Here is a 27,847-nt window from a genome sequence, read left to right on the forward strand (position 1 = left end):
AGTATTTGAGGGGGCTTGTGTGTGTTAAAGGGATTAGATTTGTTCTTCTTTGCCCCAAAAAACAGAACCAGAAACAATGGGTGGAAGTTTCAGAGAAGCAAATTTTATGTTGACCTAAAGAAAAAAAATTCCTAATGATTACAGCTATCCAAAAGTGGAATGGCCTGCCTAGGAATATAGTGAGTGGGTTATAGAGGTCATCAAGAAAAGGTTGGATAACCACTTGGCAGATATGCTAGAGAGGGGATTCTTGTTTAGGTATAGGTCAGAGTAGATGACCTCTGAGGTTCTTCTCAAGTCTGAGATTTGTGATTGTGTAAAATTACTTTTACCTTGACAGTGAAATGTAGTATTGTATGTTTTTCACCTACTTCTGAAATATTGACTTTGTGACCCTAGGCAAAGTCATTTAACCTCTTAAGGTTCTCAGCAATTCTCCAAGACTATAAGATGCATAATTTGTGCCAGCCTTCATTAGTAGAGAGAATTTCCTCATCTGGGAGTTCCCTGTGTCAATGAAATCACACACCTAGTCTTTATCACTATTTTTTAATGTTCATTTAATCTAGAGGATAAAATGATTTCCCCCGAATCACTGCTGGAGAAATTTTAAGTATCATACGTCTGTGTTGGTTGGCTATAGAATAGTATCTAGGGATCAGTTCCAGTATATATCATTTGATTTCATTTCTTATTTGAGTTAATGGATTTATGCTTCCTCCCAATAGAGATGGAGTACCACCTTATAGAACCCGAAAGCAACATCGAAGAGAGATGCAGGAAAGCGTCAAAGCCAATGGACGGGTACCACTACCTCACATTCCTGTAAGTAGCAGAACTTTTTGTGAAATTCAGTGAGGTGGGGAGGATTTGGAGCCAGAGAACCTGGGTTAAATTCTAGTTATGTCAGTTTTGCTACTTTTATGACATTAGGCAAGTCTTAACCTCTATCACCTTGAGTTTCTTTATAAAATGAGAAATTGTACCTTAGGTGATCTCTAAAGATCCTACCAGCTCTTAAACTTATAATCCAATTAACCTACAAAGCTAATTTCCAACAGCACTGTCTCAACTCGTATTCTCTCCCCATCCCTCCCCAATGATTTTCAAACCATTTAAAATCCATTATGTAGCCAGTTGTTTTCTTTGACACCCCTCACTGCACTCCACTCACCCTTATTCCTAGTAGACTGTGTTGGCTTTAGCCACTGTATTGATTGACTGTTTCCTTTGATGGCGAGATGTTTCCCCAGGATTCTAGTGAACTCTGCCTATCTCCAATATAAGAAATCACAGTTTCAATTTAAGCTTATGACTTGGCAGTAACATCTGTGCTGTTAATCATGTTAAGTTTTCTCATTCCTGAAACAGATGACATTTAGAACTCAGATGAAAATAAGGAAGATTTCTTTTTCTTTGAATAACTGAACTCTAACATAGTCAATTAAGAATTTCCATTTGCCTACTTCAGAGAAAAGTCTGTTCAGCTTTTCCTTTCTTGCCCATTTATAAGTAAAGTTTAAGCAGAATCACTTGTTTTAAGATTTTTAAAAATTTGTTTTTCCTGCTAAATTAGATTATCTTTCTTGAGATTCAAAAGGGCCTTTGTTGCTTTGATTATCCAATTGTGTATAAAGCTCTGGTTATGGAAACTTGCTAGCCCTGGTTGCTCAGCCTAACTTACTCAGTTAGTTGCTTTTACTTTGTGGTTGCTGTGGAAAAGGCTGGCTTGGTGCCTTTTTATTCCTCTCAGTACCATTTTTGCTATAATCATTGCTTTGTTAGAGATGAAATTTTAAGGATTGGCCTCTTTTTATTGCTGAACAGTGGGAGCCACCACATAAATATTCTGTGACTTCAAAGGCTGTCAGTCACTTCACCTCTTAGATAAAAATAATAGTAGTTTTCTATTGATCATGGTACAGACAGGCCTTTACTGAACGATAGTCTACAAACTCTGAAATTGCAACATAAAATATGTACAGCAAGTTCTGTTTTAACCATTTTCCACCCACAAATAATTTATTCTGTTGAGTTGAATTAAGCCAGTCTTACAGTGGATACTTATAAAAGAATTAGTATCCCTTTGTGTTACATAGTAATTTTGAAGGGGAAAAGATTCCGGGTATCATCAGGAAGGAGTCATGAGGAAGCTTGAATTCACTACTATCATTATTGCTATTTGAATAATACACTTACAGAGCTGAAACATCTTCTGCACCAGCAAATTGGAAATTTCTCTTAGTCTTTACATACCTATTTCATAAGAATTTCTTAAATTTCTTTCCTTCCTCACTTTAATTTACAGAAGATAACTACATTTTTATTACATATATCAGAAGTAAATTTGTTCTGTCTCCTGAGACTAGAATAATCCCACATATCTTGGCACTTCATGTCAACCCAACTGTGGAGATAGATTTGACTTAAACTGTAGACTTGTACTTAGGTTAGCAGAAAGTAAATACTTTGCTCATCTTTGTAAAATTATAGTAATGAGATCTGCAATTGCTGGAAATGGATCTGCTTTTGAAATAGCTCTAGGAGGCTAACTTGCCTTCATAGCTCTCCTGGGTAGTCAATGGTGAACATTTTCTCCATATTTTTATCTTAATAAAATTATGCCTAAAAAGGCCTGGAACTGGTGTTTCCTTGTAAATACCTTAAATCTCTTTTTAATACATTAGCTTAGTTGATCATTTTTATATTGTTGCACTACTTAAGACTTTTTTTTAATTGTCTAAGGAGTTCATCTTATGGATACCAAAGGCTTTTCGGCATATTATCTTTTTTCTTGATGTTTTTGTGTATCCTGTGGATACACAGCAGCTATCCCTTTGTGTCCCATAGGTATGATCACAACAGATACCTCTGTTTATATGTTCTGCTCTTTTACTATGAGAACAGCAGCTGTTTACTGCACATATGCTAGGTCTAAACAGGGGCAGGGAAACAAAAGCTGTAAAAATCCAGCTGAAAAACAAAGTGGTTAAAGGATAGTCTCATGGAAAATGAGGTTGACCTTATTTAAAAAAAAAAATCAGTGCTTGCATGCTCTACATAAAAGCAGCACATGACATGATGAAAAATCTTAGGGAAATAATTAAGGAATTTGGCTAAATTCACCAAAACGTGCTGTATTCTAAGTATTAGCAGCTGCATAAAGAAGTTAAAATTTGTTTGGCAAGCCTCACAGGAAGATAATCCCAAATTCAAGGGTAGAATCTCTATAGACTGCAAATGAATATCATACCACAGTGAAATAGGGGAGTCTGGTGAACATTATTTCTTCTCTAAATATCCCTCACCATCCTGTTCAATCCAGTCATCAAATGAGGAGAAAAGAGAGGTGATAGAGCAGAAAAAGCTCAGGTCCTGAAATCAGAAAGCACTTGGCTCCATGCCTCCTGTGATGACAAAGAGATGAGGGATTCTATCTCTGTAGACCTTAGCTTCTTCATTTATGAGATGGAAATAATTCCTGTCCCATCTACCTTGGAAGGTTGTTGGAAGATCAAATAAGATAATGCAAGTCAAAGCACAGTACAGTAGAAGTTATTTGTATTGGGGAGATAAAGTATGATCACATATATGCTGCCTTAAAGTATAAGCTTTCTAAAGACAGAAGTCTTGTCCCAGCTATCTTCTTTTGAACATTTAATCAACAGCATAGCATCTGACTCTAAAGAATTACAAATTGCAGGATAACATAGTAGTATTGGGCAAAGAGCAATACATTTGGAATCAGAGAATAGCTATTACTTAACCTTTGTGACCATAGGCAAGCCATTTAATAACTATTGGCATCGTTTTCCTTATCTATAGAAAATGAAGGGGTTAGACTTATAGGTCTCTAACATCCTCTTTAGCTCCAAATCAAATAGAACTGTGGAACAATTTAAAAAGTTTTCAGGAATCAAGAGTTGGGTTTTTGTGTGGGTTATTTTGCACCCCTCAGGGGCAGTAAGCGGCCTCTGCTGATGAATGTTTTGTACTTCTTTGCTAACTAGAAAGAATTTTAAACATTGTCCTGGAGATAATGTTTAAGTATATACAGAATATAGAAAGAATCAGTACAAACTAGTTAAGTACAAGGTAATTTGGGAGGGAGGGCACTAGCAATTGGGATGATCAGGAAAGACTTCATATCGAGGATTATTTTATAGCTACATATTGAAAGATCCTGTGAGGTGGAGTAAGCAGGGAGTAAGGGAGTACATTCTAGGCCTGGGGGATGAACAATGAAAAGGTAAAGAGAGGGGACTGTTGTGTATGAGGAACAGAGAGGAGGCTAGTTTGGTTTGATCACAGGGGTGGGGTAATGTGCAGCCTCATAGGTTGAAAAAGATAGGTTGCTAGATTGTGAAGTTCTTTAAAAGCTAAACAGACGAGTTTATATGTGATCTTAGAGTCAGTGGGAAGCCATTGAAGTTTATTTAGTAGGAAGAATGACCTAGTCAGTTCTGTACTTAAGGAAAATCACATTGGGAATTGTTTAGAATGGACTAGAATGGGGACATTTGAGTTGGAGAAACCAGTTAGGAGGCTGTTAAAATAATATACAGAGGAAGTGATGAAGGCTTTGAACTAAGGTGTGTCTATATGAATAGAGAGGAAAGGGTGAGATGTGAGACACGTGAAGGGAATGTAATATGGTCGATTAACTAGCAAAGGAGACTTAGAAGGTGTAATCAGACAGGTAGGAGGAGAACCAAGGAAGAGTAGTGTCATGAAAACTCAAAGAAAGAAAGTATGCAGGAGAAGAGGGTGGTGAGCATTTATTACATTATTTGGAACAAATTGAATGAAATAAATTGAATAGAGGTGTGATTGAGTTATGGCAAGTTAAATGATGCAGTTGTCTTACTCTTCTTTTGAAGCAGACAGGAAATATGGTCTTCATTTCTATATATTTGTTCTGTGGTAGCTCTAATTGAATTTATTAAATTGGAGAGGATGGATGCACACAGGAAGAGAAAATAAAAGGTGAAAAGCATTTCTTTCAAAAGCCTGCTTTGTACTAGGCTCTGTGCTAAGTGCTTTACAAATATTACCTCATTTGATCCTGTAAGTGAAAAAGTAAATGTTGCTGTTGTTTGGCATCCTGTGCTCAACTTGATGTTTCTCTAGCAAACAGATAAACAGAAGGGGGAACAAGTAGGATGCATAATCCTCACTGGACTCAAGCTGTGTTAGATTTTCCCTGTAAGATGGTGTTAAGAAATTTAGAATCAAAATTGTCTGACTCAGAAACGGTGAGAGGAGCTTCAAGTCAAATAACTGAGCCGAAGATCCAGAAGAGCTCCCGTAGGAGAGCCACAGTTCTGCTATCTCCCTGTGAGCTTCTTCTGGATACAAAATACTATTCTTTTACTGCCTTGGATCAGATCCTTTTGCTTTTTCCTTGAGAAATACTGGTAAGCAATTTAGAGGTAATTTTCTCTGGAGATAATACAAACTGCATCTCTCTTAAAGAGACAGGAATGCAACAAATTGAGCAATAATTAATATCCTAGGCCAGATTACCAGAAAACATTTTACTTGATTCAGAAGCAAATTACTCCATTTTTGTCATAAAGTCATAGAGTAGAGGGACTCCAAAGGTCCCTTCTAGCCTAACTATTGACTTTTTTTTTTTAAGGAGCACCTCTTACAAGTGTACTCAACCTGGCTTATACCCCTAGCAAAGTAATAAGACAAGAGTCCTTTGCAAAATGCAGCGAAATTGCTGAGAACAAGAATTAGGAACAAAAACTTTAGCCACTTAGGTGTCTTCTTTGACCTAAAACCGAGACATCTTGCTTTTCCTATGTCACATTCATGCTCCATTGTGTTTCATATTACATGTGAAGTTTTAGTAGAAAATCTTCCTTTTGCTTTGTTTTTTGCCCAGTGCAGACCATTCATAACCATAAGGTTTCATTCGTTTATATATCATGTTTACATGCTAATATCCCAGATTACCTTATTTGATAGTGCAACAGCAGTTAATTCATCCACTGTTCATCTTCATCCACTATTATTCTGATGTGACACTAGCATTCTTATTGTTGCCCGTCCTTCAGACCGTAAGATATCTTTTCTGAAACTATTAATCTATTTGTCTTCTATAACCAGAGCAATTTGCTATTTTGAACTGTGAACATGGATTTATTGCAGAAAAGAAATTTATGAGTGGCTTTATGAATAGGAGAGTCATATAATTTTGAGGTTGAAAGGGCTTCAAAGATCATCTTTTCTAACTTATTTTACAAATAAGAAAACAAGTAATTTAGCAAGAGAAAGGAAGAGTGCACCTGACGTAGAGGGGTGATTGACCAGTAAGTGGGGTGGTATATAAAACTTTAACTGTGGTTTTTCATTTATGAGATGGAAATAATTCCTGTCCCATCTACCTTGGAAGGTTGTTGGAAGATCAAATAAGATAATGCAAGTCAAAGCACAGTACAGTAGAAGTTATTTGTATTGGGGAGATAAAGTATGATCACATATATGCTGCCTTAAAGTATAAGCTTTCTAAAGACAGAAGTCTTGTCCCAGCTATCTTCTTTTGAACATTTAATCAACAGCATAGCATCTGACTCTAAAGAATTACAAATTGCAGGATAACATAGTAGTATTGGGCAAAGAGCAGTACATTTGGAATCAGAGAATAGCTATTACTTAACCTTTGTGACCATAGGCAAGCCATTTAATAACTATTGGCATCGTTTTCTTTATCTATAGAAAATGAAGGGGTTAGACTTATAGGTCTCTAACATCCTCTTTAGCTCCAAATCAAATAGAACTGTGGAACAATTTAAAAAGTTTTCAGATGGATTATCTTTTTATGTTCTAGCGCACTTACCGAATGCCAAAGGAAATCCGTGTTGAACCACAAAAGTTTGCAGCAGAACTTATCAATCGCTTGGAGGCTGTCCAGCGGACGCGGGAAGCAGAGGAGAAATTAGAGGAGCGTCTAAAACGTGTCCGAGCTGTGAGTAGACTGGCATATCTCACTGAATGTGTTAGACTAACCAACCAACAAGTTGTAAAACTTTTCTGTTCTGCTAATAATCAACTGCCACCAGGAATCCTTCTGTGTAGAGCCGACCCTGGGGAACTCTTAACACTGTGAATCCTGAGCACAACATAAGCTCAGGAAGCTGGTTCAGGTATAGACATTTTTAAGTTGTATGGAGTACAAAAGATAAACATGTCATTAGATACATAGGTACAAGATACATAGATACAGAGTCTTATTACTTAAATTAGCTTATTGTAACTAAATATGTTATTCTGACTCTTAACGTTTCTAACCCAGATCCTCCACCAAACCATTATCCCTGAACACATGGTCAGGTTTGAGAATCAGTCTTATAGTATTATAAATTCTCTAAGCCTCAATTTCCTCATCTGTAAAATGAAGTTAATAAATCTTCACTACTTACTTTTCATGCTTGTGAGGAAAAAATTTTTGTAAACTTGAATACTGTATATCGGAGGATCTTAACTTTGTTTTTGTCTTGGAACCCTTTGGCAGTCTGGTGAAGACTATGGACACCTTATCCAAATAATGTTTTTAAAATGCATAAAATAAAATACTTAAAATTACAAAGAAAGCCAATTATAAATAAGGTTATCAAAATATTAAAACAAAAACATAAGTTCACAGCCCCCACCCCAGGGTGAGAACTCATGCTCTGTGGGCAGCTAGTTGGCACAGTGTATAGAGTAAAGAGTCGAGAAGATCTGAGTTCAAATCCCATGTGACCCTGGGCAAGTTACATAACCTCTCTGTGCCTCAGATTCCTCACCTGTAAAATAGGAATAAAAATAGCACTTACCTCCCAGAATTGTGAGGATCAAATGAGATAATAGGCAAAGTAATCTATAAGCCATAAAGTGTTATATAAATATTCGATATTATAGGAACATGTGGACAAGAAACAATAATTGTTTATTGTTGCCATTGTCTTTTCTTACTGGTCATCAGATTCAACTTTCTGGTTCTAGATAGAAAATACTCTTTTGTAGCCCACTTACATCATAACATAGTAGTTTTTTATCCTTCCTCTGAATTATTTCACTCATCATCTTGTTATCACATCTCCTTTATCTAAGCCCTTTTTGTCTGCCCCAAGAAAAGTCTCTTAATAATAGCTAGCATTTATGTAGTATTTTAGGATTTGCAGAATGCTTTGTATTTGATATCTCATTTGCTCTTCATGACAAGCCTGTGAGGTATGTGTTCTCTTGCTTTTAAAAATCTATCATTTATTTATTTATTTTGAGCGTTCATTTTTTAAAAAATCATGAGTTCCCAATTCTCTCTCTTCCTCCACCCCATTTCCTTACCCATTGAGAGGGCAAGCAATATTACACCAGTTATATCTGTGAAGTCATACAAGGCATTCCCACATTAGCCATGTTGCCCCCAAAAATAAAGAAAGTGAAAAATTGATTCTTCGATTTTCACCCAATTCATCAGTTCTTTCTCTGGAGGTGAATAGCATTTTTTATCATGACTCCTTAAGAATTGTCTTGGATCATTGTAGTGATCAGAGTAGCTAAGTCTTTCACAGTTTATCATTATAGTATAGCTGTTACTTTGTACAGTGTTCTTCTGGTTCTGCTTACTTCACTTTGCATCAGTTCATGTAAGTTCCCAGATTTTTCTGAAAGTACTCCCTCTATCACTTCTTATAGCACAATAATTATCTGTCACAATTATATACTATGACTTGTTTAGCCATTCCCCAATTGGTAGGCATTCCCTCAATTTCCAATTTTTTTCCACCACAAAAAGAGCTGCTGTTTTTGTCGATATAGATTTCTTTTTCTTTGATCTCTTTGGGGTACAGATCTAGTAGTAGTATTGCTGGGTCAAAGGGTATGTACAGTTTTATAGCCTTTTGGACATAGTTCCAGATTGTTTTTCAGAATGATTAGACCAGTTCACAGCTCCACCAAGAATGTATTAGTGTCCCTATTTTCCTACATCCCCTCCAGCATTTATCATTTTGCTTTTCTATCATGTTACCCAATCTTATAGGTGTGAGATGGTACCTCAAAGTTGTTTTAATTAGTATTTCTCTAGTCAAAAGTGATTTAGAGGATTTTTTCTTGTATCGATAGCTTTGATTCCTTCTTCTGAAAACTGCTTGTTCATATCTTTTGACCATTTATCAATTGGGGAATGGCTCTGATTTTTATAGATTTGACTCTGTTCCCTATGTATTTGAGAAATAAGTCCTTTATCAAAAAAACCTTCTGTAAAATTTTTTCCCAGTTTCCCTACTTTTGGCTGCATTAATTTTGTTTGTACAAAACCTTTTTAATTCGATGTAATCAAAATTATCTGTTGTGCTTCCTGTGATCCTCTCTCTCTTCTTTGGTCATAAACTCTTTTTATCCATAGATCTGACAAGTTAAATTTTCCGTGCTCACCTAATTTGCTTATGACGTATAAGTCTTACCCATTTTGACATTATTTTGGTATACAGTGTGAGGTGTTGGGCTATGCCTAGTTTCTGCCAAATTGCTTTCTAGTTTTCCCAGTAATTTTTGTCACATGATGAGCTCTTGCCCCAAAAGTTTGGATCTTTGGGTTTATCAAATACTAGATTACTATGGTCATTTACTACAGTGTATTGTGTTTTTTTTTCTTGTTGCTTGTTTTTATTCCTTCAGCATCTTTTTCTTATCTTATTGCTATAGCTTTCGTTTCTAGTACAATATTGAATAATAGTGGTGATGGATATCCTTGCGTCACCCTTGATCTTATTGGGAAGGCTTCTAGTATATTCACATTACAGATCATGCTTACTCTTGGTTTTCAATAGATACTACTTATCATTTTAATAAAGACTCTATTCCAGTGCTTTCTAGTGTTTTTAATAGGAATTGGAGTTATATTTTGTCAAACACTTTTTCTGCGTCTATCGATGCATGATCATATGATTTTTGTTGGGTTCTTTTATTGGTATGTTCAGTTATGCTTTTCGTTTTCCTAATAGTGTACCAGCCCTACATTCCTGGTACAAATCCCTCCTGGTCATAGTATGTGATCTTTGTGATATATTGCTATAATCTCCTTGCTAGTATTTTATTTAAAATTTTTGCATTAATATTCACTAGAGGAAATTGGTCTATGGTTTTTGTTCTCTGTGTTTGCTGTGTCTGATTTAGGTATCAAACCATATTTGTGTCATAGAAGGAATTTGGTAGGACTTCTTCTAATTGCCCTAATCATGACAAAGTTCTTAAGAATTTTTTAAATTATCTTTCCTTATAGGAATATAAGCAGTTTAACCTTATTAAGATCCTTAAGATTTCTTGTTCATGTTTGCCTTTTTGTGTTTCTCTTGAGTCTTGCGTTTGAACGTTGGATTTTCTGTTCAGCTCTGGTCTTTTCATCAGGAATGCTTGAAAGCCCTCTATTTCATTAAATATTCTTTTCTCCACTGAAGGATTATGATCACTTTTGCTAGATGGGTTATTCTTGATTATAATTTTAGCTCCTTTGCCTGCTGGAATGTCATATTCCAATCCCTCTACTCCTTTAATGTGGAAGCTGCAAAATTTTGTGCAATCCTGACTTTGACTGCTTACAATATTTTCCCCTTGACCTGAGAGCTCTATAATTTGTCTACAGTATTCCCAGGATTTTTCATTTTGGGATTTTTGTCAGTAGGTAGATTTTTTCTATTTCTGTTTTACTTCCTGGTTCTAAGATATCAGGGCAGTTTTCCTTTATAAATTTCTTGAAAGATGATGTCTAGGCTCTTTTTTTGATCATGGTTTTCAGGTAGTCTAGTAATTCTTAAATTGTCTCTCCTTGATCTGGTTCCAGGTTCGTTATTTTTCCAATGAGATATTTCATATTTTCTTCTATTTTTTTCATTCTTTTTGACTTTGTTTTATTGTTTCTTGCTGTCTCTTAGCTTCCACTTACCCGATTTTAATTTTGGGGGTATTATTAAGTTAATTTTTGGGTTTCTTTTGCCATTTGGGCAGTTCTATCTTTTAGAATGTTATTTTCTTCTGTATTTTTGTGCTTCTTTTTCCAAGCCATTAATTCTCTTTTCATAATTTTCTTGCATAGCTCTCATTTCTTTTCTCAGTTTTTCTTCTGCCACTCTTACTTGATTCATTGATTGCAATTTCTTTAGTTCTTCCAAGAATTCTTGTTGGGCTTGTATCTAGTATGCATTTTAAGGCTTTTCTTATAGCCGTTTTCGTGTTGATGTTTTCTTTGGAATTTGTGTCTTGATCTTGCCTGTCACTGTAGTAGCTTTTTATGGTCAAGTTCTTTTCTGTTGTTTGCTTATTTTTCCAGCCTGCTTCTTTACTTCAAACTGTATATTAAAGTTGTGCTTTTCTCACCTATGTAGGAGGGTGGGGGGCACTTTCCCAAGCTTCAGGCTTTTTCACGCTGCTGTTTTCTAAAATGGTGTAATCCAGGGAGGTGTGATCTGTGTTCTTTTGGTCTACACTGTGGTCTTTACCCAGGAAAGACCCCTGCTCCATTGCAGCCACAAGCACTCCTCTCTGCCCTAGAACTGTGCATGAGCAATGGAGTTGCTAAACAGCACCTGGTCCTGTACCCAATGCCAGCCAAGAGGTCCCCTGAAAAGTCTTTCTGACAAGTTACCTGATCCCCTTACCATATCTGGGTTAAGAACTCCTGAAGCTGCTGCTGCCGCTGGCACCACCTCCAAGACCCACCCTGGTGTTGCTGCTGTGTTTTCTATAGACCAGCCTTCACCCCTGTGTCACAGACCTCTCCTTCTGGCCTCCTAAGTTGTCTTAGCCTGGAAAAATGACTTTTTCTTGTCTCTGATGCTCCAGAATTCAATTTGAGGCATTATTTTCATAAATCTGTAGGGGGATGTTAGGAGAGCTTGGCTGAGTTGCTACCTCTCTTCTGCCTCTTGGTTCTTCCCCATATGTGTACTTATCCCCATTTTAGAGAGGGGAAAACTGGAGCTGTGAACAGTTAAATGATTTGCCTAGTATCACATACAGGTTTTGAACTCAATCTTCTTAACTGCAAGTCTAGCATTTTTTGCACTATGCTACCTAAATACCTTAACAACTGCTTAGTGATTTTGAGCCTTTTCAATAGCTGCCCTAAACCTTGCATCAATAAGTTAACTGTTTTAACTTCAGTTTCTCTAAAGGGCATTCCTTTTCATTCCTGCCCCTGTTTCAAACGTCTAACCCTCACAGGTGAGCCTGTCACTTGATTTTCCCTTAATATAAACATTAACGTATCTGAAACACACATATATATTACAAGCAGAACTAGCCATGTTTTGCCAAGAGGGGGCTGTTGTTCCACACATTCCTGTGGTATCCTCATGAAATGATGAGCCTAGGATTTGTTAAGGTCATTTTTGGTGAAGATAGTGCAAAAATGGTGGTTGGGCAAGTGGTATTATATAGAATTATTCAGTGTTACATTGAGTATTCCTTCTCGCTAGTTTTTGATGTGTCTCAGGCCATAGGGGATCAGTGAGAAGTGACTGAAGGCATTAGACAGAAGGGTTGCAATGGATGTACAGAACCTAGAAGCATTTAACTCTTCAGATATAGTCAGAATCTTTCAAATAGCATTTAGCCACTAGCCTCTGGTCTTCTGCTTTTGTCAGGAAGGATGTATAAGTACTGAAATTCGTGAAGGTTTTGTTTTTATGTCACAAATTCCTGGGACAGGAAATATAGCTGACTGACAAACCATTTCTTAGTGTCATTGATTGTCTCCTAAATTAAGTGCCTATATCACAAGAGGGAAAGTTCCTTAACCTAGATAGACTGTTTTATTGACATCTTAGTAAAAAAACGAAAGAAAGAAAGAAAAAAAGCCTTGAAATTTTTTCCTGAATGCCTTTAGGGTTCAGCTTTGTTTTCATGGTGTAACCTGTCAGCTAAAAGTACATAACATCATCTTTTTATCTGATCCTCACTGCTGTTGTATTTTCCTCTTTTTTAATCTCATTTGATGGAGCAGAGGGAGCAAATGGAATCTCACTGATACCTGTAATTTTAGATATTTCAAAACCTTTCTCTCTATCATGAATTGTCAGCTGATAAAAAGACACTTTGTCCTCATCATTATAGGTATTACGTGGTTATCATTTTACAGGTTTTATTTTAGTGTTCATTCAAAAACTATTCTGCTTTATGCGTCTGAAATGTTCATTCGTTTCAGTCATGTCCAACTCTTCCTGACCCCATTTGGAGTTTGGGTTTTTTTTGGCAAAGATACCAGAGTGGTTTGCCATTTCCTTCTCCAGCTTATTTTACAGATGAGGAAACCGAGGCAAATGGTAAGTGACTTGCTCAGGGTCACACAGCTAGTAAGTGTCTGAAGCCAGATTTGAACTCAGGTCTTCCTGACTCCAAGCCTAGTGCTCTGTCTGCTGTGCCACCTGGCTGCCCAAAATAGTACTTAGCTGCTGAAATTGGGCTCATTATGCTGGGAAATTTGCTCACAGAAATAGTTAGAGTTGTACATTATAATGGCAGACTTCTTCTCTTTGTTTTCAACTGCATAAGTATTCCATCTTTGTGGGGTTATTTTACATATTGTCTTCTAGATTGCAGATACTCTTGCTCCTTTCTGCACTATCTATAGAACTTCCTTTATTTTTTCCTTGGAAACATGGTTTCCCTGTTTTCTCTCTCTTGGTTTTCAGATTTCATTTTGGCATCATTCAAAAGCCATCTATCACTTTGTGTAGACATTTTATGACAAAAATTTGCCACTCTCAAATATTTGATGACCGTTCTGCAAAATTCAAAAGAAAGGAGATCCCTTAGCTACACTTAATTTATATCCTTTTCTGCTCCATAGAATCCTAGAAACAGAAAGGACCTTAAGTACCATTTAGTACAGTTCCTATCTGAAGCATAATTTCTCAGCAATTTTTGAGGGAAATAAGTTTTTCTTTTATATACTATATATAATCTATGAAACTAAAGCAGGTAGAATCGTTTCTTATCTTTTTTTAATTGCTCATATTCAACATATTTACTGAATGAACTATTCTAAAAAATGAAATCTAAAATTCTAAATTCTCAGAATAAGAACTTTGATAATGTGATAATTATGCCCCACCTAGTGGTCAATGTTCAATTCTCTATGAGAAGTTCTGTCTCCAATTTTAGTACAAATTTAATAAATGATCACGAACATATTTTTCTCCTTTGGAAAGAAAATACAGGAACATCATTGTGGAATGCAAAAATTTGTATTTAACGTAGTAGAACCTTAGTTTCTGTCCTAAATTAAAGTTGTCTCATGAATTTTTCAAGTCAACAGTTTTTCTCAAAACTTAATTTTAAAATGAACACTACTATATCTGCCTGTAGCACTGTGATGAATAACTAAATATGTTTTCTTGAAAATTCTTTGCAAAGGGGCAGCTAGGTGGCGCAGTGGATAGAGCATCGGCCCTGAAGTCAGGAAGACCTGAGTTCAGATGCGGCCTTCACCGAATACTTGACACTTACTAGCTGTGTGACCCTGGGCAAGTCACTTAACCCCAGTTGCCAAAAACAAAAAAAAACAAACAAAAAAAGAAAATTCTTTGCAAAAGAAGCAAATAATGTGCGTAGGTACAATAGCCTCTTCTGTGCTTCAGCAGGAAGCTGGCTGCATCAAATAGAGATGTCTGGAAAAATTGAGAAGCCTTTTCAAATCTCTTAAATTCTTAGCTATCTCTTAAATTCTGTGATTCGGAATTCTTGTGAGGAACCATGAAGAAAAACTCTTGTGAAAGAAAGTTGGGTAAAAAGGACTCAGTCCAAAGATTCTGACTGTGTGTTTGAATATCTGTTTATGGGACTACAAAGTTACATAACTTATCCTTTGACTGAGCCACTTTGTTACTCTTTGGAATTGCTTCTAGCGATCAGGAAAGGATCTTAGCTAAGGGCTACTGTCCCACCATAGTTTCCTGGGTCCTGAAACTGCAATTAGATGCCTATTGCTCCAAAGTCTAGTAGGTCCTATCAAGTTGCAATAAGGTTTCAGTGATAGACTGTTGTTGTCCAAGGACTGACCAGAGCTTCATCACCAGTTAGCTGCACAGTAATTATTTTATTAGCCCTAATTACTAGTCTTGAAAACTATCTACTGAGTTTAGGGCAAATATGATTTAGTCCAGATTAGTACCTCACATTCAATATTAAAATGAAATGAGACTCTCACTCCTACCACATAAATTATAGAGGAGTTGCTATCTATATTGGTAGGTGGAGTAGTCACAACATTGAGAGATGTGTGGTGTGGTGGATAGAGCCCTAGCTTTGGAGTCATACGAGGTTTGAATTTGTCTCAGACATGATACCCAGATGCTTGGCTTTGATTAACTTAGATATCTCTCAGCTCTGAGTTTATGATCAATTTACGAGCAAAAGAATCATAAATCTTTGTACATTTGTAATAGTATGTTTATTTAATATCATCAGATTTGGCACATAAGTGTAAATATGAAATTGAAAAAATAGCTGTTGCTCATTTGAGGGGAAATAATATTGCTATGCCTTGTCAGAACCACAGATTCACTATTTTTTTTTTTATTATATGATGCTCCTTTTCATTATGACCACTAGATGGTGTTTTATTCTCCCCTTACTCCTGGTCCCACTTATATAATTGATGATCATCAAGCATTTATTGACTATCTACAGGTGTAAATAGTACTTACTATATTCCTCCATTTTCCTACCCCACCGACCTTCATGTCTTTTGTTCATATTGATCCCTAGACGATAGGTTAGATGGATTTTTCTTTGAGAGTCAATGTTTCGTTGTAGGTAAAGTGCTGGACTTGGAGTAAGAAAGAACTGGATTCAGGTCGTCTTTCTGATACCTACTAGCTGTGTGACCACAGATAGGACCTCTCTGAGCCTCAGTTTTTTCATTTGTAAAATGTGGATAATAATACCTGTAGTATACTTTCTCACAGGGTTATTATGTAGCTTAAATGAAATAATATATTTAACTCAACTTCGCAAACTTTAAAGTGCTATATAACTATTCTTCTCTCACTCTGCCCTGTTAAAATTTTGTCCATCCTTAAAGACCCTACTTCAAATGATGCCTTCCCTATTAAGCCTTCTTTTATTCTACTATTACCACCAAGATGGGATGCTCACAGCACTTCATTACCTCTCTTACGTAGTTGTGTTCTATTATGTGTTGAAACTATCTTTTTTCTGCTCTACTAGACTTTGTCTTATTTTCCTTTGTATATCCCTCAACATATTACACATTTAAAATTTAATCCATGATTACCAGTCTCTGTAAAAGTATAGAATATAAAATAGATATGGTTTCTGACTGTACCATATGAGAATCTACTGATATTTCAAGAATTTAGAGTTTTATACTATACAGTGCGTCCCAGAAGTCTTAGTGCAGTTTTAAGCTTTAATAGTTTAAAATGAAGGGATTGACCTTGATAATCTCACAGATACCTTGCAGCTCAGAATTTATGATCGAAATTAAGCTTAAATTGCTTAAAATTTCACCAAGACTTGTGGGACATCCTGAATAATTGTCATCATTTTTGTTGAAGGACAGTAATTTACAAAAAAAAATTTTTACAGGGTAATATTAGGAAACTTATAAGTAGTAATTTTTTTAAAAAGACAAACATATTTGCCAATATGATTTAGACAGTCTGAAGCCTGCAAAAGTTTCTTTGTTACCAATAAAGTTACCTGTATGTGTCTTTCCTTCCTTTGTTCTTCCTTTTCCCTGCTGTTCTTACTAGGCCAAGAGTACTGGTACCCGGGCATATGTGTGCTGCACCACTCCTAATACTTCTCAGTCCATGTGAACTCCCTCCAATGCTCAGCAGCCAAGTAATAGAGGAGAGAGCTCTCCAGAGGTCATTAACTTTCCCTGTGCACCTTGGGCACACACTAATTTTCTTGGTAGTGTGGCACTGTCTTTGAAATGTTTCCTCTTCTCTTTTCCTCATGCTGTTTTACCACCTGTGCTGTGACAGTTTCAGCAGGCAGCCTCAGCATTAACACATCAGAAAACACTGTGGAAACTTTGTGTGGTTTTTGTAGAAATACCTTCAGAAAAATTAAGCTATCTGTTAGGCAAGCCCTCCCCTTCCTGTTTGTCATTTGGTTTGATGTTCTAATGAAACAAAAATGAACTTGAAATGAAGTGCTTCAGTTGCACTATTTTTCTCTTCCTAATAGGAAGAAGAAGGTGAGGATGCAAACATCTCTTCTGGTCCTTCAGTAGTTAGTCACAAGCTGCCTTCTGCACAAACCTTGCACCATTTCCCTCCCCGTTATGCAGAAATGGGCTGCACTGGGATCCGAGATGTCCACGAGGAAAATCCTGAGAGCATCCTTGATGAGCATGTACAGAGGGTCATGAAGACGCCAGGTTGCCAGTCCCCAGGACCTGGCCACCATTCCCCAAAGCCACGCTCCCCAGACAATGGTCATGCAGCTAAGATTCCAGGGACGCTGGGTTCAGGACCTCCTGGGCATAGCAAGCACAGTACAAAATCAGGAATGAAACTAGATGCAGCTAATTTATACCATCACAAACATGTCTACCACCATATTCATCACCACAGTGTGATGAAACCAAAAGAGCAGATTGAGGCTGAAGCCACTCAGAGGGTTCAGAACAGCTTTGCTTGGAGTTCAGAGTCACATAACTATGCAACCAAATCTCGAAACTACAATGAAAGCATGGGACTAACTTCAAATCCAGTGGATGGATTGGGCTACAGGTAAGTGTCCTAGAGAGTGATTGGAAAACGAAAAACTGAGTTTTTGTCTTGAGTTGGCAGATTTGAAACCATACCCTCTTGTGTTAATTATATTGTTTGTTGTCCTTCATCTCTGTAGCTGCGCCTGCTTTAGGTAGAATCAAGAAGCGAGTTTGGAAAGAGGGGCATGAAACTGTCTTCCTTTGTAGAAGAGGGAATCACATTGTGTGAAATTGTCATCTGTGGATTTTGAAAGTATTTCTAAATTGAAACTCTGCATTTTAAAAATGATATTTAATCCACAAAGAATAATCACTCTAACAGAGGATCATTATTTAAAAAAAAAAAAAACAAAAGCAAAACCAAGGAGTTCACTACTGAGAACTACTGAGTTTACAGTACCGGGGCAGTGGGTCCAACTCTAGGCTTAAACAAGCCCTGCTGACAAGAATTATACAGTCCTCTTAGAGTAACTGTACCTGAAAAGTCATAGCTCGAATGGCCTTCACAGTAGACACAACGCTCCCTCTTTCTCAGTCTGAGTTCAGCCATTAAGTGTGAGGGATGGGGTAGAATTCTATAGTGACATACAGAATGAAACAGAAATTGGAAAAGTGCTCAAAATTTTAAAAGCAGGAGAGCCTAGAGCCAGAAAACCAATGAGGATCCCATCTCTTCATTGTCTAGAGAACTGTTTCTTCATAGGTCACTTAACCTTCACTGGGCAGCAGACGGCTTACTTCCATGTTTCCTCTCCTGCCTGCTCATTCAGACCCAAATGTCTGCTCTGCCAGCAGTGAATCTGTGTACATATTTAGAGAAAATCAACATGATATTTACAGTTGAGCATTCAGATAAAGTAGTTGTTTTGCAACTGCTAAGCACATTATAGCTTTCACCCGTCCTAAAGTGCTAGATACCCACCAGGAATGAAAGCTGGGTTCCTGTATTTCCTTTACATACCTTGAAAGGCCACAGTTACACCGAAGAAGGGTAAGTGTGATTGGCCATGTATCACACTTCATCAAAGCTTTCCTGGCACAAGAGTTCTTAACCTTTGTTTCATGGACCCTGTTAGCAGTCTAAAGCCTTTGGACCCTTCTCGGAACTTATTTTTTTGATGCATAAAATAAAAATTCACAGGATTAGAAAGGCAACAACTGATTATTGAAATATAAAATCTCAAAAAAAAATTTTTTTTAATTCCCTGACCCCTAGTTGAAAACCCCTGGCCTAAGGAATAGTATAAAGCAAGAGCATTGGGATAAAGGGTTTCATAGAAATTTGGCTTTTCCCTTCCCACTGTCTCCAGGAAGGTACTATCATCAAACCCAGTTTAACAGTCATCTTCAACTACAATATAATGAAGCTATATCTAAACCTTTCTTTAAGTTGCCCTTCTAGAGAGCTGATGTCTCCCACCTCTGTTTTCTCTGAGGACAATGACTCAAACAAACAACAGGTTACATGATCCCTATGGTCAGTCATGCAAAAATTGGAAATCAGGTAGCCAAAACATCCCAATTTAACTTTAAAAAAAAAGACAAAAAAACAGGGTTTTTTGGTTTTTTTGGGGGGTTGGGTTTTTTCATCTATCAGAGAAACCTTTTTCTGGCTATACTTCTCTCTCAGGCTACTGTTTACTACGTAAATGTTTCCTGAGCATTACCAAGTGAGCATGGTCCCATGCAGAGATGATGGTAGAAAGCCATTGGCTACATTTTAGTTGAAGAATCCATATCCCTAGTGATGGTGCCTTCGAGATAAAATAAAGATGAAGTTAGTCATATGGAAGAGGAATCATACTTGTTCTAACTTACCTTAGAGAACCAAACCAGGAGCGGTGGATGGTCATTATAGCATCAGATTTTGGCACATTAGGAAAATTTTCTAAAAATAGAAACTGCAAAATATTGGAATGATCAGTCTCAGGATGCAGTGGCTGTGCCATCCACAGACATCACATAAGGAATTGGTACTTTTCTGCTCTCCTAAAGAGGAGATTTCTGCCTTCCAAGTTGTGTGATTCTGTGAGGAAAAACTAACCTTTAAAATTTTGTTCTTTCAGTGGCAAAACCAGTATGCTCTCAAAAAGAAATTCAAAGAAGGCTGATTCAGGGAAAAGTGCTGCTCCCAACTATGAAATGCCTGGGTCTCCAGAAGATGTGGAGAAGAACCAGAAAATCATGCAGTGGATAATAGAAGGAGAAAAGGAAATCAGCAGGCATAAAAAAACAAACCATGGGTAAGTAACTATGGGGTGGAAAGTATATAAGAATATTTCTTTTATTGGCTTTGTTTGTTTTTTTGGTGAGGCAGTCGGGGTTAAGTGACTTTCCCAGGGTCACACAGCTGGTAAGTGTCAAGTGTCTGAGGCCAGAATTGAACTCAGGTCCTCCTTACTCCAAGGCTGGAGCTGTTACTCACTGCACCATCTAGCTGCCCCTCAAGAATATTTATTTAAACTAGTTATAAAAGTAATTCTGCCTTTATGGTAGAAAGTTAGAAAAGTGTACCCAAAGAAAGAGTTGCAGTGGAGTGGAGATGGCCCCCTGCAGAGGAAGCGAGAGGTAACGGTTTTTGGTTACTTCCTTTCTCCAGGCCTCCTACTGCACGGAGGGGTGGCGCTGAAGACATGCTTTTTAATTGTTCTCCAATTTGATCACATTATGTGATGTAATTTTAGAGACGTTATGACCAGTATCAGTGGAAAGAGTATCCATGCAGATGAAATTATAGGCAGGACCTAGAAGAAAGTATTGAAGTTAGTTAACCAGTAAACACTATCTCATGGAAAATAAAAACGCTCTCTGTTAATATGTTCATTCAGATACATTGTGTCAGGTCAGGCCTTCTACCAGACATAATCACCACGTTTAACAAATTTTACGTGACTCAGCTGAGCCTCTGAGGTGAATGGTAAGACATCTACATTATGAAGGGCATTCTTGTTCTTTCACATCCTATGTAGTAATAATTCTTCACATTTCAGCAGTGCTGTATTTAGGAATGGGGACTAAACCTGTGATTCATGGTATTAACTCCCAGGTGAAAAAACTATCGATTCACTTTGCCATCTTCTCAACTCATAGTTGTCTAGGGCACGGAGAGTTTAAGGAACGTGAACCCTGCTCCTCTTGGCCTCAGGACGCTAGGCTTCAGTGAATCGTCTGCTTTACTTACAGTTTACAAAATTGTTTGCTCTTAACAACTCTAGAAGGTTACAAATGATTTATCCAGAATCACACATTTAGTAAGGATAACAGCCAAATCTAAAACCTAGGTCTTGGGACTCCCAGGCCAGCCCCCGGGATTCTTGCTACTGCATCATACATACTGCCTCCTGTGGTACCTTTCCTTTGTGGTTGTCATTGGCATAAATCAAAGATTTTTAAGGTACTGTGGTGGGAAGGATAAACTACACTGAACACTTTTTTTTAAGAGTACTAATAATAATTAGCCTTGAGTAAGTATCAGCCAAGTGCCTACCAGATTGATGGAGGAGATTGATGCCATATCCCACCTTTAAATTAGGATTAATTCACATAATGTAGTATCCTCAGTTCAGATCCTCTTTTTCTCTCCATATCAGACAAACCCTTAGAACAGTAAACCTGGAAAGAATATGGAAAATTAATGGTGGAAAAGACCTGTTGTTAGGTCATTTCTATTTTCCAGCAAGCGCTGTGGTACTGTTCTTACATGTTTATTTCTGGGGGTGGTAATGACTTCATCTGAGAATGATCTAAGTATTTTAGGAGTTTACCACCTGATTGTCACTTAAAAGACAAAAGTGAATCAGAGTCTGACAGAAACACCCTGGATACCCTGTTTTAGCATCTGGTCATTTTCACTGTCACTACCCAAAGGGGATTAGGGAATGTTCCCTTTAATTTGCAACCTTGAAACTCACTGCTTAACCTCTGGGCTTCATTTTCCTGGTTTATAAAGTCGCTTCCAGCTTTAATGTTCTTTGGCAGTATCTGTAGCCTAGTTCCTTTTAACTCTGTTAATCCTCTCCTGTAGTAAGTCATCATGCTGTTGGAGTGCAGAGCTATTCACTCAACTGTAGTGTGATGAAATCTCCAGGTAAAATGTATATAAGAAGGTAAATTACACATACACGATTTGGTTATTTAGTCCAACTTGTTGCAACAACACATCTTATTTTTATGATTCCCTTAGGTTGTCCAGCTGATACTTAGCCCCAACCTTTGGGGGTGTTCAGTCCTTTATTGTTGGACTCTAGCTCCAACCCTGGTTCCAGCTGTAAGCCAATTATCCAGAGGCAGCTGGATGGCTCAGTGGATAGAACTCTGGCTGCTGCTGGGGTCAGGAAGACCTGCATCCAAATGTGGCCCTAGACGCTTGCTAGCTGGGCGACCTTGGGCAAGTCACTTAACCTCTGTTTGCCTTATTCCCCTGGAGAAGGAAACAGCAAACCACTCTAGTATCCTTGCCAAGAAAACCTCATGGACAGTATGGTCCATGGGGTCACAAAGAGTTGGACTTAACTCAGCAACAACAACAAGCCACTTGTCTGCTTCCCCAGAATGGCGCTGAGCCCTTCCTCTTTGTGGCAGAAGAAGTGGTGCTAATTTACTAGGGACTATGGGAAAGTTAAAGAATGCTAGTGATATATTGACTGTTCTGGTTTCAGGGGGTAGGGTGAGAGTGCATCTGATTTATGGTCAGGAGAAGAGCTGAGATGAATACTCGTTTCTGACTCAAAATCAAAGGCAGGAAAAGTAGTATCTTTCTCTGACCAATAATTCTCATGGCTCATATGAGCATGGCAACATTTAACCAGTCCCAGTGCCAAAGAAAATTGAATTTTGTGCTATCTTTGGCACATGCGTTTGGGGTTTCCACTGCTGGAGCCTCTCATTGATCAGTCATCTCTTTCTTCCACTTTCTCTAGCTCATATTTAAAAGAAATCTTTTCTAAATACAGCTACTTCCTCACTCCCAATTTGGATCAAATAATCTTTCTAATCCTTCTTGTTTCTATTAACCCTTCCTCTACTGAGGTCCCATTTCCCACTTCATCATGTTGTCCCTTTTGTCCTGTTATAAAACTAGAATGCCCACCTTCACATTCAGCATTGTTAAAAAGCATTCAAATGGGGGTATTAATCATATGGAGGTTATTTTGTACATTGAGAGCCAGACAGCTAATTCCAAAAATTCCTAATATGCATTTATTTCTCTCCCATTTATCTACTTTAGAATCCATTTAGCTTAGCCGTATTGTTGGGTAAGGAATTAATTCAATAAACATTTATTAAGTTCCATATATAAGGCACTGTTCTAGGCATTAGAGGAAAAACAGAAAAGAAATAACGTTGTTCCCTGACCTGAAAGAATTCATGCTCTAAATAGAGGGAGATAAGACATATATAACAATAAATTAAACACTAATTAGAATATGATAAATGTGTATGAGTTTTCAAAAGTACCATGAAACTAAATGGGGAGAAATCCCTGGAATGGTCCAGGGTTGAGAGGGAAGGAGTAAGAAAAAAAACAGATATTCTGAAGCCACCTCTCTATAATTTAGTGTGGTCTCCAAACCTATATGCTCATTTTTCCCTTCTCCTTATCGTCCACCTCCACAGCTGGACCTCATTGCTGATTCTATGCCCCACTCGTAGATTTGTGTCCTGTCAGCTCTGGCTTCTCCTCTGTGTGCTCTGGGGGAATGAGGCTGCCAATTATCCATAGTTCGCTTGGCCTTGAGGAGGCCAACCATGCTCTGACCACTGAGGCCAAAGGTGGTAAGGAAAGGGAAAGGGCAGACTAAGCACAGGCTCTTCAGAGCCTGTTACTAGAAACAAGAAGGATTAGAAAGATTATTTGATCCAAATTGCGAGTGAGGAAGTAGCTGTATTTAGAAAAGATTTCTCTTAATGGGGGAGAAGAGAGTAATAACTCCTGCGTGGCTGGTGACCAAGTTTGTTTGTTCCCTTAAAGATCTTTGTTGTGGAAATGTGTTTTGCATGATTACACATGTATAACCTATGTCAAATTGCTTCCCTTCTCAATTGAGAGGGGGAAGGAAGGGAGATAATTTGGAACTCAAAATTTGAAAAAAAAGAATGTTAAAGTTGTTTTTACATGTAATTGGAAAAAAATAAAATATTAAATTGAAGAGAAAAAAAAGCTATGTTGACTGAATCTTACCTTTATTTTATTTTAAAACAGGTCTTCAGGGACTAAGAAGCAGCTGGGCCATGATAGTTCCAGACCCCTTTCCATTGAGCGTCCTGGTGCTGTCCATCCGTGGGTGAGCGCTCAGCTCCGAAATGTGGTCCAACCTTCTCATCTTTTCATCCAAGACCCAACAATGCCACCTAACCCAGCCCCAAACCCCCTGACTCAGCTGGAGGAAGCCCGAAGGCGCCTGGAAGAAGAAGAGAAAAGAGCTGGAAAACTGCCTACCAAGCAGAGGTAGGGGCTGGTTTCAGTTGATTGGAGTTTCAGAGAAAATTAATGTTTTAAGAGTGATGAGGTAAGCGTTGGTTATTACGGTATCTCAGCTTTCTGGAATTCCAAAATAAGTAAATTTGGTGAGCGGTGAGTTTTGAAATACCCTGTTCAAAAAAATGACATAAGTATAGTGGCCTTTGGTTTTTACTTTAAACTGATGCCATCTGCTTGTGTTTCAGTCCTTCCTCACCCAGTCTAATTATATTAAGTGGTATCTACTTTATCTTGGTGAATCCTTTAAAAACATTTTCCTGAGATCCACAACAGAGAGCCTTTGAGCATGACAGCCAGGTTTAGTTAACTACATTTATTGGTACCTCTAGGGATTAAGGCAGGAGGCTGGACCACTCCCATGAGTAGTTACCCCAGCCTCCTCAATCAGAAGAGAAAGACGGCACAATAAGCTCCATCGCCCTGAGTGCTCTGATAAAGGGCCAGAAGGAGTAGAAGGTGTTTGATTAAACTGCAGGGTGCTGGCTATCCTGAGTCATTCTGAAAGGAAATTAAATAGAATTATTCATCCAGTGCCTAATCAGTGTTCTGGATCACTAACAGTGGCATTGGTCACTTTGAAAAGATGTTTTGAAAGAGAGGCTTGTCTTTGTCTTTTAGTGTGAGAGATGACAGTGTTTCCCCAGCATGATTCAGAATAACACAAAAAAGTAGTTTCAGGCAAAGTAGGCTTTTCATGTAGGCTTAAGTACCAAAATGAAGACTTTTCAGTGAGAGCTTTAAAAAGCTTTGTTTACAGCCACGTTAAGGAAATAAACCTCAAAATCTGATCAGCTTTGTGCACTTCATAGGTGTAAAAATAAACTCTATAGAATCTCTGATATCAAAATTCTATCTTATAGTCATCTAACCCCTAGTTTTCATAAATTAGTATGCAAGACCGCCAGGAAAGTCTAAATTATACTGCAGAATTATGCATCTGTGTTGTAATCAGTAATTCCATTTCTTAACTAAATTATGTTTTAATTTGCATCCTTATTGTAGGGTTAATGTAAATACTACATCTTATGATTTTATTTATTTTTCTTTAAAAAAAAATAACCCTCACTACCATATATGAACATTTGACTGAACCAGTAGACTCAACGCAAATGATATGTCACTTGTTCTATCGTGCTGGAGGTGTGCCACTTCAGTGTTTCTGATAAATAGATTTCTTTTGGGGGGGGAGGGTTTAGGCAATTGGGGTTAAGTGACTTGCCCAGGATCACATAGCTAGTAAGTGTCATGTGTTTGGTCTGAATTTGAACTCAGGTCCTCCTGACTTCAGGGCCAGTGCCCTATCCACTGCACCACCTAGCTGTCCCATAAATAGACTTCTTTAAGCCCTTATAACCATAAAACATTGCACACCAGTTTAATTTAACCATATAAAGTGCAGCCACAAGGATTACCCACCTACTTCTGGCTATATCTTTCATTCTGAGGCTCAAGTGCTATGTTTGGGACGTAGAGGATAGGCAGAGCTTTGCAGCAGTCATCTTATCAGCATCTCCCCAATAATAGAAAGATCACAGGATTATAGATTTAGAGTTGGAAGGAACCTGAGATGTCAAGTCCACCCCCCCCTCACAGAACACATGTCTGCTGAGGACCTAGGATAATATATTAAGAGGGTAAAAGGTGGAAGAAGGTACTCCAGGAACCTACTATTAATTTCCCTGGCAAAGGAACTTTTCCTGTTTAATTTTGATGAAATGGAAATTTGGCACCTTTGACCTTTCCCTACAAGGACAACTTGGTCCCAAGTTGAGATACATAAAGCATTATTATTTAAGAAGATAACATTTTCTCACTGACGGTGCTTCCACAGAGAGTGGGTACTATAAAATGTGTTGAGTGTTCTTATGATACCATTAGACTGCAGCAATTTTAATTGAATTTGGCTCTTGTGTGATGAAAATCACTTGCCTTTTCAGGATATCAGTTCCTTCACCTGACAAAGAGTTTAGATATCAGGGTGCAGTCTCAAGGCCACATGTGGCCCTCTAGGTCCCCAAATGCAACCCTTTGACTGAATCCAAACTTCACAGAACACATCTCCTTAATAAAAGGATTTATTCTGTAAAACTTGGACTCAGTCAAAAGGCTGCACCCAAGGACCTAGAAGAAGGCCACATGTGGCCTTGAGGCGGCAGATTCCCCACCCCTGGATTAGATGATCTCTTAAGGTCCCTTCCAGCTTTTAAAACTCTCTGATTCTTTTCAAATAAATCTTCCTGCAGGTTAACCATCTTACACCTTGATAGATAGAACTGTAGAACTGGGTTTATTTGTTTTTTGAAGCATTCAGGAAGGAGTAGGATCACAGACTAATTAATATTCTTAAAGTTATTCAGATATGTAGATATGAAAGATAATTGAGTAGAAAAATACTTGACAACATACTGGCAGCAAGAATTTTTTAGGATTAGGCAATTAAAACTTGTGACAAAATTGTTTCCTTTCTTGATATAGCTGAAGTGCTTTGTCCAAGTGAAGCAGGGCTTCTTATCTTCTTCAGCTTTGCTGAAGTTTTAGAGAAAAACAAACCACTCTTCCTTATTTGCCAATTTCCATCTTGTTCTCCCTACTCCTCCTAACTATAAACTGCTGACCACATTCACATATACAAAAGAAAAGTAATAAAGACATCTAAAGTTATAATTTTGCCTTTTCTGTATAAATAACCCAGCTCTGTTGTCCCACCTAATCAGATATTTTATTATATGCATGCTAAGTGGCAAGTATGTTGTGAATTAGTAGATATTTTTAACTCCTCTTACTAGCTTTAGGACATAAAAATGATGACAGTTATTTAGAACCCCAAAGACTCATATCCCATAGCCTTCTAATTCCTAAGGCTAGCACATGCTTAAGAGGTCATCAAGTTTTTCCTCTTCTGACCCTTCCCATCTTGTCAGAAGTAGACACATTCTTATCAGCAAGGTCCCTGACACTTAGATGGGTTTATTTCTCTGTCTGTATCCTCTCTTGGAAGACCAGTTTGCAAGTTCTTCAAGTTGGAAGATCAGTTCTGCACCTGGGCGGTCAATGTTGATATTCAGGAGCTAGTTTATTATTTTTGCTAAGAGAGCTTATGTGAGTCCTTGGTTTCCTATGTTTTTCCTATTTTTAACAATTTCTTGGCTTATTATTGCAATAGATTTGAGGGGTTTTTTTTCCCAAAAAAAAAATTATATGTCTTATCTCCACTTTCACTTGGGATCTCCTTTAAGGTATAGAGCTGTATCTTTGAGTTCTTTTGCAGTGTAGGGTGAGTTGTTCTGCATGAAGTGGTACTGGAAATTGATAAAGTAAATATTAAAACTCAGTGAAAGCCATTTTCTCCATGGCCCTTTGCATCCTGCTTTCTTGCTGCCAGGTTTCCCCAGGATGAAGTTAAGCTTTTACAGATGACTCTTAAGGAAGAAGAAAAGCTATTGGCTTGAGCTTCTTGATATAGGAGTAATTTTGTTGGTTTGGTTTGGTTTTATAAGCAACTGCTGATTTTGTAATGAAAGACCCAGGGGTTGAAGAATTGGGAAAGGGAGAGATAGTGAACTATTTTTTAAATTCAGTTTTATTACATCTTCAGTTTGAAATTATCTCCTTCCCCAGCCCATTAA

The 27,847-nt window shown here is 37.7% G+C and overlaps 1 protein-coding gene across 2 annotated transcripts in view; it reads left to right on the top strand.

Moving 5' to 3' along the window:
* The window catches only part of AXIN1 (axin 1), a 157,645-nt gene that overhangs the window by 119,771 nt on the left and 10,027 nt on the right, over window positions 1-27,847 (top strand). For both annotated transcript variants that reach the window (XM_021006742.2, XM_021006743.2), the window contains exons 3-7: window positions 729-825; window positions 6,839-6,976; window positions 17,212-17,759; window positions 19,807-19,983; window positions 23,943-24,188. In XM_021006742.2, coding sequence (XP_020862401.1) covers window positions 729-825; window positions 6,839-6,976; window positions 17,212-17,759; window positions 19,807-19,983; window positions 23,943-24,188 — 1,206 coding nt within the window. The remainder of the gene's footprint in view (window positions 1-728; window positions 826-6,838; window positions 6,977-17,211; window positions 17,760-19,806; window positions 19,984-23,942; window positions 24,189-27,847) is intronic.

This window comes from Phascolarctos cinereus, unplaced genomic scaffold, assembly GCF_003287225.1.
Source record: "Phascolarctos cinereus isolate Bilbo 61053 unplaced genomic scaffold, phaCin_HiC Scaffold_4;HRSCAF=312, whole genome shotgun sequence".
Classification (NCBI taxonomy): Eukaryota; Metazoa; Chordata; class Mammalia; order Diprotodontia; family Phascolarctidae; genus Phascolarctos; species Phascolarctos cinereus.